Source organism: Mya arenaria, chromosome 17, assembly GCF_026914265.1.
Source record: "Mya arenaria isolate MELC-2E11 chromosome 17, ASM2691426v1".
NCBI classification, from domain to species: domain Eukaryota; kingdom Metazoa; phylum Mollusca; class Bivalvia; order Myida; family Myidae; genus Mya; species Mya arenaria.
The window spans coordinates 47,848,652-47,869,109 of NC_069138.1; the positions used below are offsets into that span (position 1 = coordinate 47,848,652).

General features: G+C 32.9%; 1 protein-coding gene and 1 long non-coding RNA gene across 4 annotated transcripts in view; both read right to left on the minus strand.

The window, feature by feature from the left end:
- The window catches only part of LOC128224473 (uncharacterized), a 34,449-nt gene extending 14,266 nt beyond the window's left edge, over window positions 1-20,183 (minus strand). For both annotated transcript variants that reach the window (XM_052934318.1, XM_052934317.1), the window contains exon 1: window positions 19,718-20,183. In XM_052934318.1, coding sequence (XP_052790278.1) covers window positions 19,718-20,099 — 382 coding nt within the window. In that variant the 5' untranslated portion in view covers window positions 20,100-20,183. The remainder of the gene's footprint in view (window positions 1-19,717) is intronic.
- LOC128224475 (uncharacterized) lies at window positions 6,349-9,798 on the minus strand. 2 transcript variants are annotated; one of them, XR_008259485.1, is made up of 4 exons: window positions 9,616-9,798; window positions 9,031-9,170; window positions 8,636-8,767; window positions 6,349-8,190 (listed from the first exon to the last, which is right to left on the minus strand). It is a non-coding gene; the product is annotated as an uncharacterized LOC128224475 (long non-coding RNA). The 2 variants fall into 2 exon arrangements; XR_008259484.1 differs by having other exon boundaries at window positions 9,012-9,170; window positions 9,616-9,797.
- Window positions 20,184-20,458: the final 275 nt, after the last annotated feature.

A 20,458-nucleotide genomic window follows, 5' to 3' on the forward strand; every position in this document is an offset into this window, starting at 1 on the left:
TTCACAATAAAACATTAGTATCGATTATTTTCTTTACCCAACGTTTAACCAAAATGTACTTTCTTAAAAATCAGGGTGATTAATAGTTCATTGTCGTTAATTAAACTTTAAACACTATTGATTGCCAAATGTAAAATCCCATAGAGGCTTGGCGGGTTACCGGCTACGCAGCGTGTCCGAGGGTCGGACTTTTCTATCCGGATCAGACACACATGATTGATATATTTTCTAGCATATATTAAACTATATTTAATTGTGAATAAAAGACATAGATAAACGAGAAGTAATTTGTACTCACTGCGTAAGTCAGGATGTTCTTCAATATAGCGTCTTTAATGGGTTATTGTTTTGTTTTAAAGCTGTATTTTTGTAAAGATAATGTTTATGGAGATCATCTATTGAAGTATCATACTTACATTAAGTGTTTAATAAAACGATTAAAAGTATTGCGTCACAGCGCGTGACTCATGAAGAATGGTTGTGCAAGATAGAGTTTTTCAGCACGGCTGAATTCACCGGAAATGTTTATCCGGTACGCTAGAAAATATATTTATACTCTTGTTTAATGTTAACTATATCATTTACCTGTTTGACAACAAGACCCATAGAAGGCGTCTGTACAATAACAACGTGAGCTGAATATACCCCCATTATAGCATATTCCATTCAGGGTTTCCGCCAGGAAATTCATAAGGCATGTCGGGAGGGGAGGGTTTGGGAGGGGTGTCCCCGCCCGACGCCGATTTGTTTTTATTCTCGTAATCAAAATGGTGCAATTTCCTGCATTATAAACAAGTTTACAGTTATGTTCCTATGATTTAGAATTACCAACTCAAGTCCGATTTACATTAGAAATATTTGCGAAAAGGTTTAATTGTTTCTCTTCATTTATTATTGGTATTTCTCAAGTATTCCGACAATACAATATCGACGGTATTGATCGACTCATGTTTCGTTTAGAGCGGGTATTATTTATATTGACACCTTTGACGTCACAGAAAAATGTGTAAAACACGCTGTCAAAAGTACCCGGAGCAAAGCAGGGTGTATTTAAAGCTGCAACAGCTAATAATTTTAAAGCCGGGTAGGCTAAATAATAATTAAAAGGAATGTTATGTGTATTTTCAGAAAATTATTTATATTTTTTCTAAATAAATTAAAAGAACGATAAAATAATCAAAGTTTAATAATAAGCACCACAAAATATAACTTTACACAAAACTAAAGACGGGAACGCGACTCAATAACATACAACGACATAGCATAATCCTTGTTAACACAGATATCGTAACACGGTTCTCAATTACAATTTAATAATTGGTAAACAAAAGGACAATTAACAAACGGACTCGGGATCAATAAACAAAATAAAACGACACAAAATTTATGTTACCGAAATCAATTATCACTTATTGTTTACTTTGCATTCATAGGTGATTATAGGGATGAAGGTCGCAATTACGACAGTGGTGTTTTTCACACATTCCCATTTTGATAATGAATAGGAGTTTGGTTAATTGCACTGTAAATCCTCACCGACACGCATTCATGCTATTGTCGATCCTGAATGGCATCTGTTAGTGCGCATGCGTAAACATGGTGGTCGCAAATTTTAAAATCTGCTAAAAAATTGCTTTTTTTTAGTTTTCTATTGGATATATTTCAATAATCCCCCTGATTTTGATCTGGATATACGGTGTTATATTGTGTCTTAAATTGGACGTACTCCCTTTGTGATTACGGATGACCAAGTCATCTAAAAAGAGGAAACAGGAGAACAGGAGCCCGCCTGTGGAGGATTACGACGCGAAACGTAAAATGGCGACAGGTCAGGGAAATCAACAAAATTCGTCAGTATTGCATTTGTCACCAAATCAGTCAAACCAAACGTTCACTTATTCAACTCCATATAACCAAATGACTCAAATGACTCCTGTTGCCCAGATGTATTCTCAGCACCCCCCCATATTATATGAATGTACCCACGGGGGCATCGCCAGTATTGTCACAGAATTTGAACTCGGACTCTTGTACACAAAAGATCATGGACACAAAAATAGTAGGCGAGTTACACAATTTAAAGATTAGTGTTCAAGGTATTAATGACCGTTTGACCAACATGGAGTGCAAAATCGCGGACATCGAGAAAAGCAATCAATTTGTGAGCGATCAATACGATGAAATATGCACTACAACATTAGAAAACTCAAATAAAATAGATGTGTTGAAAACGGAGTTAAAAAGTGTAATATTTGAAAACCAGAAACTGAGAGAGCATGTGGATTTAACCAATGAAACTGTGATTGATCTTAAATGCCGATCTATGCGAGATAATTGCTTAATCTGGGGGATACCTGAGGGTCCTGGAGACTCAATCTACCAGCAGCCTGTCCAACATGACGTAATTTCCGGGGACAACGCAGGCGGAAATGCATCAGGTCAACCATCGCAATTCATCGGGGGCAGCAACAAATTCGGGGAAAACTGTGAGGCAAAGGTGTATGACTTTTGTAAATCTATTTTACACATGAAGCAAGTGGAAACGTCCGTCCATATTGACAGAGCTTACCGTGTCGGTAACTTTTCATTTGGCAAAACTCGCCCAATTGTAGCGAAGTTTTCGGACACTAACTCCAAGATGTTAGTTAAGGATGCACTAAAGAGGGTTAAACTTACAAACAGGGGCCCTAATGTCAGCGATCAATATCCGCCGGAAGTAAACGAGCGTCGACGCCACCTGTTCCCGGCACTTCGGAAAGCTAGAGATGAGGGGTAAAAAGCTACGCTAGTCAGAGACAAATTGTACATTAACAATATACTCTTAACTGCAATTATCGGGGATCTGAACTGCAGAACAGGCGTACGGTCGGATGTTTTATCGAATACACATGAGTTTGACAAATTTATTAATTCTATTGATAGAAATGACACTAATATATTGCCTAATTTACCAGCTAGATGTTCTATGGATAAAACTATTAATACACACGGAAATAAACTTTTGGATTTATGTTTAAGCTGTGATGTGAAAATTGTAAATGGCCGAATAGGGAAACGTTTTTCAAGACATGTAGCTGTTGAACTTGTACTCTCAGTTGACATAAAACGTAAAATATACTGTCGTGGAATCGTGACAATATAGAATGTTATAAAAATGCAATAGTTTCAAATTCCATTGAATTTTGTAATATTATAGACAATATTGTTGAAAATAATTGCAATATTGATTCAGGAATCGATGATTTCGCTAAGTTATTATATGATAAAGCTTTTAAAGCTTGTGGTAGAACCTTAAACGTTGAACATAAAGAACCTAAGCGTAAATTTAAAAATCCATGGTTTAATCAGGAATGTGAAAAGTCTAGACGGGAATTTCGTTTGGCTAATAGAAATTTTTGAAATTTCAAATGTGATGATAACTGTAGAATCTTACTGTTAAAGCGGAAACACTATAGATATGTAACACGCAAATCAAAGAACATTTATAATGCTAATAGGAAAGATGTTTTACATAATTTAGCTAAATCACAGCCGCAGAAATTCTGGTCAGAAATTAAAAAACTTCGCAGTAGCAAATCAGGCATTTCAAAGTTGTCAAAAGACGATTTTTTTTACCATTTTAAGAATTTGTTTTGTGATAGCACGATGTTCAGCAATGTTGAAGTTGAAAGATCTATTTTAGATAGTAATGATGTTGTTAATGTTGAGCAATTAGACAAAGAGTTTGATATTGAAGAAGTAGGTAAAGTTATTGCAATTCTTAAGCGAGGTAAAAGTAGTGGTACAGACAAGTTAACTGCGGAAATGTTTATCGAATGTAAAGACATATTTGCTCCGATGTTAAGCAAATTATTTAATTATATGTATTTCAACTCTCTGTATCCGACTAGCTGGACAAAAGGTATTATTGTCCCTGTACCTAAGAAAGGTAATCTAAACGATGTAAACAACTACAGAGGCATTACCCTCACAAGTATTTTTTCGAAATTATATTCAATTATTCTAGATAATAGGCTGCGGCTGTGGGCGGACAATAATAACTTACTGTCAGACTATCAATATGGCTTTAGAAGTAAACGAAGTACTTCTGATTGCATATTTGTTTTATGGTCTATTATTAACAAAGTAATTAACAATGATAAACGAAAGTTGTATTGTGCATTTGTTGATTTCCGTAAGGCGTTTGATGTTGTTTATCGGAATGGTATTTGGCTTAAGCTTATTCGCTACGGGGTTTCTAGAAGGATGGTATCAATGCTTAGGAAAATATATGATGTCGTTGCTTCATGTGTCAGAGTAAATTCAGAGTATACGAATTTCTTTGAAAGTCATATGGGTGTAAAACAAGGGGAACCACTCTCTCCACTTTTATTTCTGTTTTTCATTAACGATATGCAACATCATTTGGATAGCGATGACGTAGATGCTGTTACTATTGATGATATTCGTATATTTATGTTGTTATTTGCAGATGATACTGTGTTATTTTCATATTCTGCCGATAGTCTGCAAACATTGTTAAATAATCTGTATAATTATTGTAAGACATGGGGTATATCTGTCAATATTGAGAAAACTTGTGTTATGGTATGTAAAAAAGGCAACCATTTAGAAAACGTAGATTTATATTACGACGGCAAGAAATTAAATGTCGTTGATAAATTTGCTTATCTTGGAGTAACGCTTTCTCGCAACGGTACTTTTTTGCAGGCTCAAAAGCATTTATCTCAACAAGCCTTAAAAGCACTTTTTTCTCTTTCTAAATTATTTGAGCTTGTTGTGCTTGATATAAGAACAGAACAGAACTTTTATTAGGCATAAACATTAACATGTTCGTAGCCAAATGCATATATATACATTCACGGCGGTAATATAAAACAGTATTGACATTAATGTTGTATGAGAAGAGCATAAATTCAAGAACAAATATAAATATAGCTATTCAAATACTAATAAGCAATAATTAAATTAAATTAAAGCACTTTTGCGCTTTTCAGTGGCAATATAAACAAATTTAGCAAGTTTCCTTAATAATGCTGCATTTTCAGAACTTAACAAATTACATAGTTTTTTCTTGGTTGGCCAATGACAATAATATCGTGGTAAGCACATTTGTCTACTATCTTTATAAAATGGACATACAAGAATAAAATGATATTCATCTTCAATCATATTCATATTGCAAAATATGCATTTTCTATCATGTCTTGGTATATTTTTGGGATATCTGCCTTCTTCTATAGCTAACTTGTGTGCTGAACATCGCACTCTACTTAGAGATACTCTATGGTTAACATTAGTGATACTATCGAGATATTTTTCATAACAAAATCTTGTTTTTATATCTTTATAAGTACAAAGTTTGGACGAATCATTTAAAGTCGCATACCATTTCTGCATGTGCTGATCATATAATCTTTCAATAACTTTTGACAACTGTAATTTAGTGACTGACATATTATCCCATAGTTAGTTAAATCCTAAATCATTTAACAATTTTTTAACATCAGAATACCATGAGCTGCTTATATTTAGTGAACTACAATATTTAAAACATCTAGACAACAGTTTATCATTTGAATTTACAAGCTTATACCAATTTGCAATATCCTCTCTTGGCGTATAACATATAATGGCACTTTGCCAAGTTCACCATAAACAGTAGCATTAATTGTTTGACATCTAACATTTAGTAATTGTTTTAAAAATTTCAAATAAACCCTTTCTATATCGGGAGCAGAATGAAATCCCCATATTTCACAACCATGTGTTAATATTGGTAAAACAATTAAATCAAATAATTTAAGTTTTTCATGTACATTTAAGGGTATCTTTTCAAACAATGAATTTAACGAAAACATTGCACGTAGTGCTTGTTCAGATAAAGCTTTCTGGGCCACTGAAAATTTTCCATTGGATGATAACATTACTCCCAAATAGCAAAATTTATTAACAATATCCAGTTTAACTTTGTTATAAAATAGACTGACATTTTCTTTCCGTGTCCCTTTCTTGCATATCATAGCAACAGTTTTGTTAGTATTTACAGTGATATTCCATTTTAAACAATGTGTCAATGCCTGTAAAAAGGGGTACAAAGGTGCAAAAATGACATTTGCTCTTTTTGGTAGTTATTTATAGAGTACATCATTAGAAACAATTTGGCGAAAATTTGAGGTCAAAATCTTAAGTACTTTTGTTGTTATGACGATTGAAAGAAGCACAGGAGTCGATCAATTTATCGATGAAAGTGTCAAAAAGTGGCATATTTTTTAGATAAAGAAATGAAACAACACATGTTTTTTTAATGTCTTTATATAATTTGTAGTCATATATCTTACACAAAATAACATATTATTGAACTAGTGACAAAATTCTTGTAAAATTATGATTGAAGTTTTAAATGGCAATCAAAATGTTACCATGACAACCACAATACGATGCAATTGAATATTAAAGATGCACTCTTACTCCCAAAAAAGATTTAAAGCAATAAATAATATTGTTTTTTTATATTCCAAAAAAAGATATAAGTGTCGAAAACAATGGTTCTTATGAAGGATACTGAGTTTAATTTGAAAGAAATGAGCATAAAACACGGTATTCCTACCTTATAAGACTATAGAAGACCACGGTAAATCTTTTAGCATTCACCAATCATTTAATATTTTTGCGGTTTCTGCTATTTAATACACGGTTACAACCTTGTTATCAGTAAATAATATTTTCCATAAATGCATTATTTGGTAAGTAGTTAAATGTATATCAGTCAAAATTTATGTTTGTTATACATGTGTATGTATTGATTTTGAATAAGAGTGTCACTTTAAAGGTAAAAGGGATCACACACGCCGCTCTTAAAAAGTACTCAAATAACCTAAGCATTGGCAGACACTTTACAAATATATTTAAAAAAAAATATTCAAAATGTTTAAGACTTTGTTGCTACGGTGATTTAAGTCCAAGGGGGGTCAGTGTACAAAACATATTCTATTATCGAAATATGAAGAAAATGTACATCCATAAATAGGTATTTTCATGTATCTATGCATTTTGTAGCTATGCTTATTATACACATTATAATTTCACTAATGGACAATCCTGTAATAAAAAACAATAAATGTAACAAATATACACAGAATCATTGCCATGGCAACAAAAATACAAAGTAGTGTATTTATTGTGTCTGTACATGTGTTTGAATCATTATTTCTTAAAATATTATAAGTTTACATAATGCAATATTGTATTTATATGTATAAAACATATTACTACACTAAGAAACAAGTTGTAACCATGGCAACCACAAGTATCAATTTTCAATACATTACATGTACAAATCAATTCTAGAAGAAAACTTAATGACAATAAAAATTGATGATATTAGCATAAAAAAATATCACTGCATCATTTGTTAATTGTCAATGTTACTGTAATTTGATGAAAAAAGGATATTAGGGTTCTAGCAAGAGTTATGGAAGGTTTCTGCCCCCTGTTCTTTTTTGGAAGCACCCGTCATGAAGAGTAAGATTGGCAACCTCCTGCCTTAGAATTAAAAGCTTAAGACAGTCAAATATTGATTTTGTTTTGATAACAACTTTATATTCATAAGATTATAAATACACACAGGCTTTAAATATTTGGCACTTGAAACCTATTAGTACTTCAATTAAGCATTATACAATATTCCTAACATTTTCTGTAACATTCAAAATGTTAAAATTCTTCACAGCTAAATGAAGGGTGTCCTATTGACACATGGAAACCTGTATCTTTTCTGTGGCTCCCTGTCTTTCTTTAACCTGGCTAAACCTCTAAGAGGTTTGTTTATATAGTAGCAGTAAATGTCAGCTTCTAATTCCTACAGATTTCTTGTACTGAGAAATAATGTTATTACTTATTTCTGAATGTCAAACACTAGTCCAAACAAACAACTCTAAAAAGTTAATTAACAGGTTGTACAGTTTAATGCTTTGGTTGAGACTGTCTAGGGCGCACTGTCTTTATCAATGTCAAATCTGCTGTATTCTCTGATCTTGTCATGTTAATACCACTGCCATTCAAGATCCATCCCCTTGATGCAGATTTTGGAAAGGAGTTCAGGGTACACAACTGCTCTGGTTTTCATCAAGGTAAACTACACCCTCACCGATGCAGCAAACCTGCACTGCACAAAGCCAGGCATGTTTGCTGAAAGTATGGATTGATAGAAATTATGTCTAGTTCAGTCATATTTTGACATCACAAAAAAACACACCAAAAAACAAGCTTATATAGAGATCAAGATATCATGCCAGTGTTTTGACAATGGGAGGAGTTACTTGGCTAGTTAAAACAGTGTTTATTTTTGTTTAACATTGTTGAAAATTTAAAATGTAATATAAAAATAACATACTTATGAAATTTCACATATACATTCTTCCTCTGGCAACAGGTATGCAAAGATGTATTTTATCAATTTCAACAGTTATTGAGTTATGGTCAAGGTTAATTTGTTTACATGTAATTGACAACAATTAAAAGGCTAACGCTGAGATGAATACTCTTAAAATCTAGTGCTCAATTCTGTTAGGTTAGTATTTTCAAAATTAAAGCATTTTACTTTAGGGCTTAATGTGAAAAATTTATTATCTACCTGCTAAGACAAAGTGCCAATTTCGGCTTTTCTTCTCCAAGCCATGGTACTTGAAGTAGTGATCATCATGCTCACAACAGTGCCTGCTCCCTTTTAATTCAGTCTCATCGAAGAAATAAACTGCTTGTTGTCCTGCAACATTTGAAACACATCTTTATTTTATACGTGCTATTTTTGTTTATCTAAAATATTGCATGATTTCAAAATAAAATACGGAAACCAGTTAATTATTCGGTATTACACAATATGTCTTCTGATTACGTATAACAAGGTTGTCATGTGTGCAACCAAAAATCTTCTCCTTGCTTGGAAAAAGCTGTCAATTAACAACCGTTTATTAATTTGTGAACTTAAGTTATAAATAACTAAAATATACCCGAGTGCTCTGCACATACTCCAAACTACGATGACACTGCATTTCCATCAAGTTTTGAACAATATTGGACCAATCGGTTGGGCATGATTGGGGAAGAAGACTGGCAGGCAATGTCCCAACTGTAATGGAGGGGGCCGGGCAGGTAACATGGAAACTGTCCTGAAATAAGATAGCAATATGATGTTATGTAGTGCAGTGTGAGCTCTTGTCAATTCATTATTGTTGTTATCAAAACTCATAAACAGATTTCAATTATCTACAATGTTATCGTGGACAGATTGAGTTTGTCTAGTAAATGAAGGTCATTCATAAGTTACACAAATCCTTATTAAAATGTCATCAGTGTCATTGACATGTACATCGGGAACACTTTACTCCCATGACTACAAAAACATAGGAATCGGTATGATGAGAAATTTATATAAGTATACAAGTTCATTCATTATTATGGACAATGTGGTATGGAAATTAAATAAAACCGCCAGTTCAAGCCATTTGTTTACTTCCGGGTGTATGACAATTGACGAATATTTTCGCATTTTTCTATATCATTTTAACATAATAAAATTTAATATTAAATTTATACAACTGCAATGATATTTACCTGTCAAAACTCGACAGAAGCATCCTCGAAAAGCAGCAAATGAAGACAAAAACGTAAATGTTTGAAAATTTCTTGTTTGTCAATTACTAACCGGAAATTACGTATATGCATAAGGGAGATAACCTTGTTGTTATTATACTCGTCGCTATCGGTAACATCGTTGTCGGAGAATATGTATATTTTATGGATGCAATTTTAACAATTGTTGTACGTGAAAATTTAGAAATCTAACAAAGAAATGGTGACTTATACCAATTAAAGTCAGTGAAATAAATCAACAAAACTTTAAACACGTTTTTCTCGAAATTGAAATTGCCGACTTTGTACCCCTTTCTACAGGGGTCGTCACCAATAATCATGTAATTTATTTAATAACAATTGAAGGCCTTCCACAGATTTAGAGAACAAAACAGTATCATCAGCAAAAAGAAGCATAAATATCTGTAATTCTTCTAAATTTACAAAGTCATCTCTAACACTTTTTAACTGTGACTCCATATCATTAATGAACATAATAAATAGCAATGGGGATACTGTTTCCCCTTGTTTCACACCCATATAACTTTCAAACGAATCTGACAACTTTCCGTTCACTCTAACACAAATTTTAACGGACTCATACTTAGATTATAACATATTTACATATTTTGACGAATTTTTTTGTTGAAATAAGAGCTTGAACCAAATACCATTTCTATACACCATATCAAAAGCTTTTTTAAAGTCAACAAATGCACAATAAAGCTTACCCTTGTCACGTTCTATTATCTTGTTAATTATATTTTGTAATACAAATATGCAATCTACAGTACTACGTTTATTCCTAAACCCGAATTGCAAATCGGACAAAGAATTATTATTTTCCACAAAAGACCGAGTCCAACAACAATGAAAATATTTTAGAAAACACACTTGTCAACATAATTCCTCTGTAGTTATCAACATTATTTAAGTCCCCCTTTTTTGGCACTGGAATAATAATTCCGTTAGTCCATGATATAGGGTAAACACCTTTAGTGTAAATATAATTAAACAGTTTACATAACAATGGAGCTAAAGAATCTTTACTATCTATAAATAATTCAGGAATGAGCATATCTTCTCCAGGACTCTTTTGACGTTTCAATCTATTTATAGCTTTTATAACTTCACTTTCACTTAAATCACAATCCAACGTATTAACAATGTTGTCATATACGATATTATCGTTTAAGACAGTTTCTATATACTCGTCTTTATACACTTCATCGCTCGAAAAAAGTTGATTAAAATGTAAATAAAAATCTTCAGCAGACACAGAATGCTTATTAACAGTTTTCTTTTTGATTTTCTTAATTTCCTTCCAAAACTGCTTTGGATTTTGCTTAGACAAATCATGTAATTGTGATTTTTTTCTTAAATTAAATTTCTGTTTCGATACTCGTTTAACTCGCCTATTACAACGTCTTTTGTTTATAACAACAGCTGACAAATGAGGTGACCTATTTAACCTATACATTTTATTCGCTTTATTGAATTCACGCCGAGCTGTATCGCAATCATTGTTAAACCACGGGTTTTTACAATTTCTCCGATTATCATGACTATATGTTTGTTTTTGTAAACCAAACACTGCATGTGCACATTTATACAGGGTGTTTCCAAAAGTAATTATACCATTGTCAATAGTATCATTAGAACATAATACATTATTAACAATATTGTTAAGATTATTTAACTCACTTGCAACAGCGTGTTTGTACATATTGATACTACTATTATTCCATGCTAATTTTTCAGTAACAGGGGCGTCTTCATTCTTTGTATTTTCGTATACACAACGAATATTAATTTGTATAGGTACATGGCTAGAAAAAGTGTAAAGATCATGTACTATAAAATTACTTATAATGTTAAACAACACAGCAGATATAACCGCATAGTCAATTACACTTTTACCAATCGTTGACATAAATGTATATTGACCAATACTTTTATCATCACCAATTCTGCCATTGGCAATTCTTAGGTCTGTACTTTTACATATATCAAGCAATTTTATACCTGATGAATTTATAATACTATCTTCACTATGCCTATCAACTATAAGAGATAAGCTGAAATTGTTTGATGCATTAATTAGTCCAATACTTAATTATGGCTCGGAGATTTTGGGATTTCATAAATCGTCCGATATAGAACGTGTTCATCTTAAATTTTTAAAACATATCCTATGTTTAAGACAACAAACTAGTAATGTCGCTGTATACGGCAAATTAGCAAGATTTCCAATGAATGTTTTGCGAAAAATACGTATTGTGAAATTCTGGTTTAAATTAAAGAGTAAACCTGATTCACTTGAATACATAGTTTATAATATGAAAAATGACCGCGGTCAGTATATTAATACATGGTCTTTATCTGTACAAAAATTGTTTAATGAACTCGGGTACTCGTTCTTATTTGCACTTGATGTTGTATCACAAGCCCAAGTTGATAGTGTTGTAAGACGAGTATATGATGTATATTTACAAGATTGGGGTGATAGTATTAATTCATCACCAAAGTTAGATAGCTACAGAATTATCAAATCAGAATTTGTATTAGAACAGTATCTTTTATGTATTAAAAATGATAATAATAGAATGATGATGACGAGGTTAAGATGTTCAGCACATACTTTATTGATAGAAGAATGCAGATATAGAAATATTGAAAGGGAAAATAGAATATGTACTAAATGTAATATGAACTGTGTTGAAAATGAATACCACTTCTTACTTATATGTCCATTTTATCGTGATCTTAGAACATCCCACTTGCCTAAGTATTATACACGTTGGCCATGTTTGTCCAAATTTGTAACATTATTGTCAACAACTAATGTAAATATTATCAACAAAACCGCAACTTATTTATATCAGGCTTTTAAACGACGAGGTTAATACCTTTTCATGTTAATACATGACTTAAATAATGATATGCTTAATTATGAAGATGATCTTATCAACCCATATAGTTTGTATACTTTTCTCCATAATATTATACTAAAATTATGCTGATTTATTGTAAATTTCACCACCATGCTTGTTTATTCAGTGTTGTGACAATGTATTTAATGTATTTGCCAATAAAATATTGACTTGACTTGATACAAAACTGATGATTGTGTTGATAAGGACTGTCGCTGCGAGGTTTAAAGCATGTCGGCATAATTAACGCGTGTCGGTAATAAGCCTTGCCAGCGGAAGGCACGTCGGGCCAGACAAGCCATAAAGGCTGGCGGAAACCCTGGCATTACAGGTTTCCGAGTCATGGGCGTAATTTTCGAGTCCACAATTATTTAAGCACTTATTATAGGACCACGACGATTTACAGCAAAGGTTTATCGACCTATATCTGTATCCACCCCCACATGTCCTAGAACATTCACTCCAGGGTTTCCAGTTAATTCATTCACACCTATGTTTACCACCAGGACACCCAGCTGAGACAGTGTTTACACATATTAATGTAAATGATAAAGTAGTAAAGGTATACTTTAATTTAAACATTTTATTTTGATTCATACCCGGGGACGGCTTTTATACTATACCATAATGGAATTTCTGCAGTTGTATATATACAGGTAGTGAAAGAGGAAGAGAATGAGGAAGAGGAAGTTAACTTGCAATTAGAATTAAGAAAGTTATGCAAAGAAATTAATAAACTTATTCAAGGTCTCGCTTCAATCATTCTTTTAGCTGATTTTGATATATTGATAAAATAGGAATGCGAAATCTCGCGCTTTATTGAGTATATAAATATAATATAAATTTAAAGGGTTTGATGCACGTGCCCGTACGAAATGTTGGTAAAGTGAAGAAAGAGACGAAAGGAAAGAAGTATGACAAGTCAATGCCTAGAGATAGACACATGAGGTATATTCTTATAGAGCAAATTATTATTTATTATTATTATACAAGCCCAGAATGTGTTGGAATAAGTAATTTTGGTTTGGTCTATTCCTGAAATGTAGAGTTTGACTGGTTCGTGCTTATTTTCGATCCCAACAGAAGCAGTTTGAGAGAGACGGGTCTAAATTATGATATCAGTATTTAGGGCTTTGAGTTACTATTATTGAATGAAAAAACACACCATTTATTAATTCAATGAAATCAAAATAGCAAAACAAATGCGAGATTCAAGATCTAATATTGTAACATATCGAGATAGGGCAACGAATGAACCGAAAATATAAGTCATATGTGCCCTCCTCAAAACTTTTTTTTACGGATTATGATTTTAGCAAAAGTAAGATATTGTGTATTTAAACTCAATTATATCACGGATATATTAACTACAACGGACAAAACGAAGCCTTTTATAGTAAGGTTTTTATCATGTTCATGTCAGGAAGCGATAATGGTAAAGATGATTATATATCAGTGGTAAAAATACCATTAAGGCGACGTGCTTGTAAATTATGATAAAAGCCTTAAAGGTTACCCTTTTCGACTTTTGTTCATACATGTGTATGCTTTAATCTATAATTTGTTTTGGTAACAGATACTTAACACTGCAAAAAGCTTATTAAAACATTATATAATATAGAGATAATTCGGGCAATAATGGTCATATAAAAAACATATTCCAGGAAATTGGCCTGTCATATTGGAATCATCTAAGACCGTCTGCAAATTAAATGTATGATTATGCTCATAATCTAATAATCGTATTACTTATTATATGCTTACTTTAGAACACGCACGGTCAAATAAACCAGCAACTAAAACCAGATTGGCACCAAAAAAGTTTTTTTCTGTAACGAATCTCAGGACAATTATTAAATAGAATGTGTTACGCTTTGATATTATAATTGTAAAAAAAGTAACAAAATGTAAAAAAAAATTGTGTCGGAGACCGGGATCGAACCCGTGTCGCCGAAATTGCAGTACAGTGTTGTAACCACTGCGCTACGACGGCTTACGCCAAATGAGTTGTATATTTAAGCTATATACCGAGCTTGGTGGTATTGACTAGCCAATCACGCATTAGGAAGGAATTCTACTAGGTAGACATACCCAGCAATCTTTCTGTATGGAAAAATACGAAATAACTGCTAAACTTATATGAATTGTAAAATATGTGGTACTACAGTTAGTAAGTTTCAATGTATTGTACACATAAATACCAAGTTTACGTCAATAGTTTTCAACACTTTTCTTTTTTTTCTTGCAAATTGATCATTTGGTGCACAGTTGCTTTAACGTCCACCTGCATGTTACCACTAGTTTATTTAAACGTCATTGTTTTAAAAATAAAAAAGCAAACCACATCTTATCATGCTCAAAAAGTTGTACACTGTCTTTTGTTGTGATATGTTAATTTTATAGTTATATCATATATCATTATTTTATGTTATTTCATTGATTTGGAACACAGAAACATCTCGATTACATTTTTTAATTATAAGGTTATTATTTAATGTGTACTTTGATTGACGATCTTAAAAGGAGTAAATATAGCAGGTAATAGTTTGTTTTGGTTAAAAATAGTTATATATTTCATCGAGTGAGCACCAAAGGCCACATTTTGCATAGGCACGAATGAAATATTTATTATTGATGTTCATGAGGTGGACATTTGCGATCTTGCATTACACTGAAACAAACATTTTGTCTTTTTATTATTAGCCTAAAAAGGATTTTAAATGCCAGTTATTTGTTATCTTTTTCAGAAATGTACACCCGATTATGCTAACGTATTGTCATTTCGGAAATGACGTTGTTGAATTTGTGTTCCAGCCCCGTGCGGGCTGACGATTAATTTGAAATTGAGAGTGGGTTTCGGACTATCAAAACAGTCAACTATCATTGTGAATTATCTTTCTTATTTCACTGATTAATGTCTATAAACCACCAAAAAGCATTTGTAAAAAAATGCTTAAACCTAAGGTACGAGAACAATTCTCACGAAAATCCATATTTTTACGTTGTCAACACTAACGTCTAGCAAGTTATGCAAGTTCTAGACGATCAGATATTAAATTTTATTCAGAACTTTTACATTTAGAACAACCCATGGCCATTCCTATGTGGAACTACATTCTCCATTATTTAAATTTACTCGTATAAACCTCTAAAAATGAAAAATAAGAAACCATACTCACTGTTTACATCCATATTCCACTCATTGGCACTATAACGGAAGACGCGTTGGAGCATTTTCAACACACAACAAAATGTAATGGCTCCAATGATTACCCGCCATGAAATACCAATACAACTAGGAAGTATTGTATTGTGAAAATAAGAGTAAGACAATATAAGAATAAACTTGAAACAAAAAGCTCACAAAATAATAATTTGTCGGCAACTAGGTCAGGGGTACAGGTATTTTGATATCTCCTACACAATATTCGAGGTAATCAAAGATAAACACTTATTACCTTGTTATATTAAGGAACACAAAATGAGTGTATACAATATTATCATTTTTTTAAAAAAAAGTTAAAATTCAATAACAAAAAGTTCAACTAATACGTCTTAACATTTTTCGCATTTCCGTAAGCACGTGTACAGGCGGTGTTGTTTATTTTATATGTTCAACACATATGAGAATAATAATTTGCGCTGTTTCTCCAAGGTTTTAAAAACGCACCTTCATTTCGCTACAAATAAAACAAATTATAACTGATTTCATACATCCGGGATCAAACGGGAACATTAAAAGAGCTCGTCATTATTATTGTTAAAGCTTATAGATTTAGCTACCAGGCATTTCCCAAGTTGTTTTATTCAATAACTGAAAGACGGAAACAGAAGACATAGAAACTACAATGAGCAGGTTAACAACGGTAACAGAAGTTTAGACAAGACTGTGAAAGGGGTGTTAGAACGGCAACAGTTGCGACACTGGGAGGGGAATTACGGCATCAAATCTGTTAACAAAGGCAACACAAGAGATGATACTAAAACACAAAGGTTACTACGGCATCGGAGATGTAAACAACGGCATCATAAATGACAACGGCATTAAGATGTGGTAACCAGTGCATTAGAGCTGTACACAAAGGTAACTCAAATGGTGATAGCGACATTAAGTAACTACGGCATAAGATCTGGACACAAAGACAAACGAGATGGTGATATGGCATATTAATATTCAACCTTACATTTGTCTTACCATTTATGTATAAGAGAATAATTAAACATTACGCCATGTAGTATCCAGCATCAACTTAAACACAGTATAGCAAAGGAAGCAAAAACCACAAGACCATCAATTGATATCAATAAAATATTAGTATGCCATTTGTATTGCATCTGATATTGTGATAACGACACTGGGTGAGTAACTATGGTATCATACCTATTTACAAAGGCAAATTAAGAGATGATAACAAAAACCAGAACGATATTAGAAGAGATGATAACAAAAAAAGAGAATACCAACGGCATTGGAGCTGTTAACAACGGCATCATTAGTGACAACGAAATTAAGATGTGGTAACCAATGCATTAGAGCTGTACACAAAGGCAGCTCATATGGTTAGAGCGACATTGAGTATGAACGGTATATGAGCTGGAAACACAGACGCGGTGGTGGCAACAACAACGAGATAAAAATCCTAAATGTTTCAAAAGTTTAATTTTTCCTTCGACTGAATTTGACAAAATACGAATTATATAGCATGAAAATGCACAGAAAGTATAACTTTCTTCTCCCTATAAGTATGTTAAAGGAAGTATACCCTCTCAAGGTCCTCGAGAGGTATGTTATCTTAATATAAAAGCATTATTATATATATATACGTACAAAACTCTTAAAAGTTTACTCGTTTGAAATAGACACTTATTGTAAGATATCCGGAACGATAGTTAGTTAAATATAATACCAGATCACCCATTAAAGTAAGTTATTGACTAAGACACTTTTCATTAGATGAATTATATATATTAATGAGATATACTCTGCCTTAAATGAGTAATTCGTAAAGGCAATTACGAGAAAAAACTTACAAAAGCATTTATGAAAAAGACATAAAAACGTACATAGAAAGGTCATTATTACAATATAATAGATACGTTATGTTTGCCAATATCCCAATTCATATATAAACATAAATACTTTTATATGATTGCGTTTTGTTTCAGTGCATTACGAAAAACATTAAACGAGGCACACGATTTATTGTCAGCAAAACAGCAACTGGAATCCTGCTTTCATGAAAATGCACAAGAAAACATCTATTGGAAACCTCCACGAATGAAATATGCCAGTAAAACAGCTTAGCCTAGTGGAATCATGCACGCACGTTAAAGCTCAGCAAAACAGCTATTGAAAACCTGCAAGTATGCAATTGCCCAGAAAAACAGCTATTAGAATCATGTAACGAAAATGCTCCGCAATACAGCTTTTGATATCATGCAAGCACGAAAATGCTCAGCAAAGCAGCAATTGAAATTCGGCACGTATGGACATGCTCATTAAAACAGCTATTGGAATCTTGCATGTAAGCAAATGCCCAGCAAAACAGCTATTGGAAGCTTGTGCTTATGACAATGCTCAGCAAAGAAGCTATTGTAAACATGCATGCAAGAAAATGCTCAACAAAACAGCTATTGGAATAATGAATGCACGAAAATGCTCAGCGAAACAGCTATTGAAACCTTGCACGCATAAAAAATGCTCAGAAAAGTAGCACTTATTGGAGTCCTGCACGCACGAAAATGCTCAGCAAGACAATTATTGGTATCCTGCACGCACGAAGAAGCTCAAGAAGCTCAGGAAAACAGCGATTGGAAACCTTCACGCACAAAAATGCGCACCAGACAGCTGTTGCAAATGCAGGTTGAATCATGCAGGTATGAAAATACTCCGCAAAACAAATATTGGAACCCTCTATGCACTAAAACACTAAAATGGTTGGACACCTGCACACATTGCGATGATGACAAAAGCAGCAAAACAGCTATTGAACACATACTTTATATAAACCAATACTATATTCAGGTATAGATACCGCTCATTATTGAACAATGGTGAATGAGAACTTTGTAGCGGGTAAAGTCGTGTAATAAGGACGAAAGAAATATCAGTATATAATGGAATAGAATGTAGATATGTTTGTATTATTGACACACTATTTATCAATATAATGGAACAGGCTTTTAGATAAAGAATCATTTTTGGCATGGTTTTATCAATAGTTTATAACAATGACATGGTAAAATGGAATAATTGGTTGATAAATACCTTTGAAAATAATACAATATATACAATATATAGTGTCAATGAATCCAATTGATATAATACATCAATTAGTTACAAAAATCTAACAGGGATGTTTAAAAGCAATCATGCCCTAACCCACGCTTTGCATCGAAATAAACGCTAATTTGCAAACAAGAACGGTTACTTGACCGAAATATTCAATGATTATAATAAACTCATTGAATTCTTTAACAATTGACAAAGGTGTGGCTATGATTGGTCAAAATTCTGGAGTTACCAACAAGGCAGAAAACAGAGCAATGAAATTTCATTTGTCTCTGTTTGCTTAAGAACTTTTCATTTGCAGCATGTTTTTCAATGTCAAAATATTTAGTGCTAACTGAGAAATGAATAATATATATGTACACCAAATATATAACAATAATATCAAACAGAAACCAACAAAAATTCAGTTTGAGACATATTTATTTCTGAAAAATTATTTTCCCACCAAGAGCGACTAACCCTTTAATTAATTGACCAATGCCGAGAGTGTGACTTAACTCTAGCTGGAGCTTAAAATTATATCTCATCTCGACTCTGAAGTCCATTGGTAAATGATATTATTGTGTACCAAAAAATGCATCTAAGAAGGGAACTGTTTAATGTATAATGGTATGCTGTTTAAAAACGACGTAGTTATTTTATTGATCTAAGGAAAGATAACGGAAATATAAATAGACAAACGTCGTCACCAAATGTGATAATGTACACGTTGGAATTTTGAGATCCGCCAATCTGTGTATTAGACCTTAATATAACGAATTCGTCATCATTGACATGAAACGTATAAAAGTGTATCTAAATCGTGCAAATTCCATCTTGCTGCTTATTTGTGTTCTTAAAAATAAACTGTAAAGATTACCGGACAAGCAGCATTTATCGTAAAAGACGTCTGGACAAACGCATCCGGCCCCTGAAGCATAATGCCCTCCATTATAACAATGCGTGTTACAATCGGCATAGTCATCCCAAGTGCTCCGGTCATGACCACAATAATCTAATGCGCAGTCTGAATATGATATGTCCATTCCATTGCAGCACAAACTTCGATCGCGACTTTTAGTTCCACCACCGCATGATCGGCTGCAAGCATCCCATGAATTCCATGGGGCAAATTCACAAAAGCTCAGACCTCCTGTGCAGCCCGTGCTAACAGAAGAAAGGTTTGAAAGTAGTACCATTCCAGCTAACGCCAAAGTTGTTTTCACAAAACCACGGGCCATTTTAACTGGCATAAGAAACATTTAAACAAATAAATTATGACCAACTCAATGCATACTTAAACATAATACACTGAAGTCGTTCGCAAGACTATCATCAAAGGTACATAAGAGGTATTTCCTTTGAGAATCAATGCACGTTTAAAATGATTTTGGTAGGACGTGATTGTAAACTATGACAAAGGGTTATTTTATTGGGCTATTCCCAAACCAATATAAAACTTAAGATCTTGAAAACAACTTGCTTGTTTTGTTGATAGACAACAATGTACGGCGTATAACATTTTGAAAAAAGGTGTCGAACTTCAATAAGGATTTATTGACGTCGTCAAGGATTTAACATTTCCTTTGTTTTATATACACGATGAGTTGGGCTTGAACCA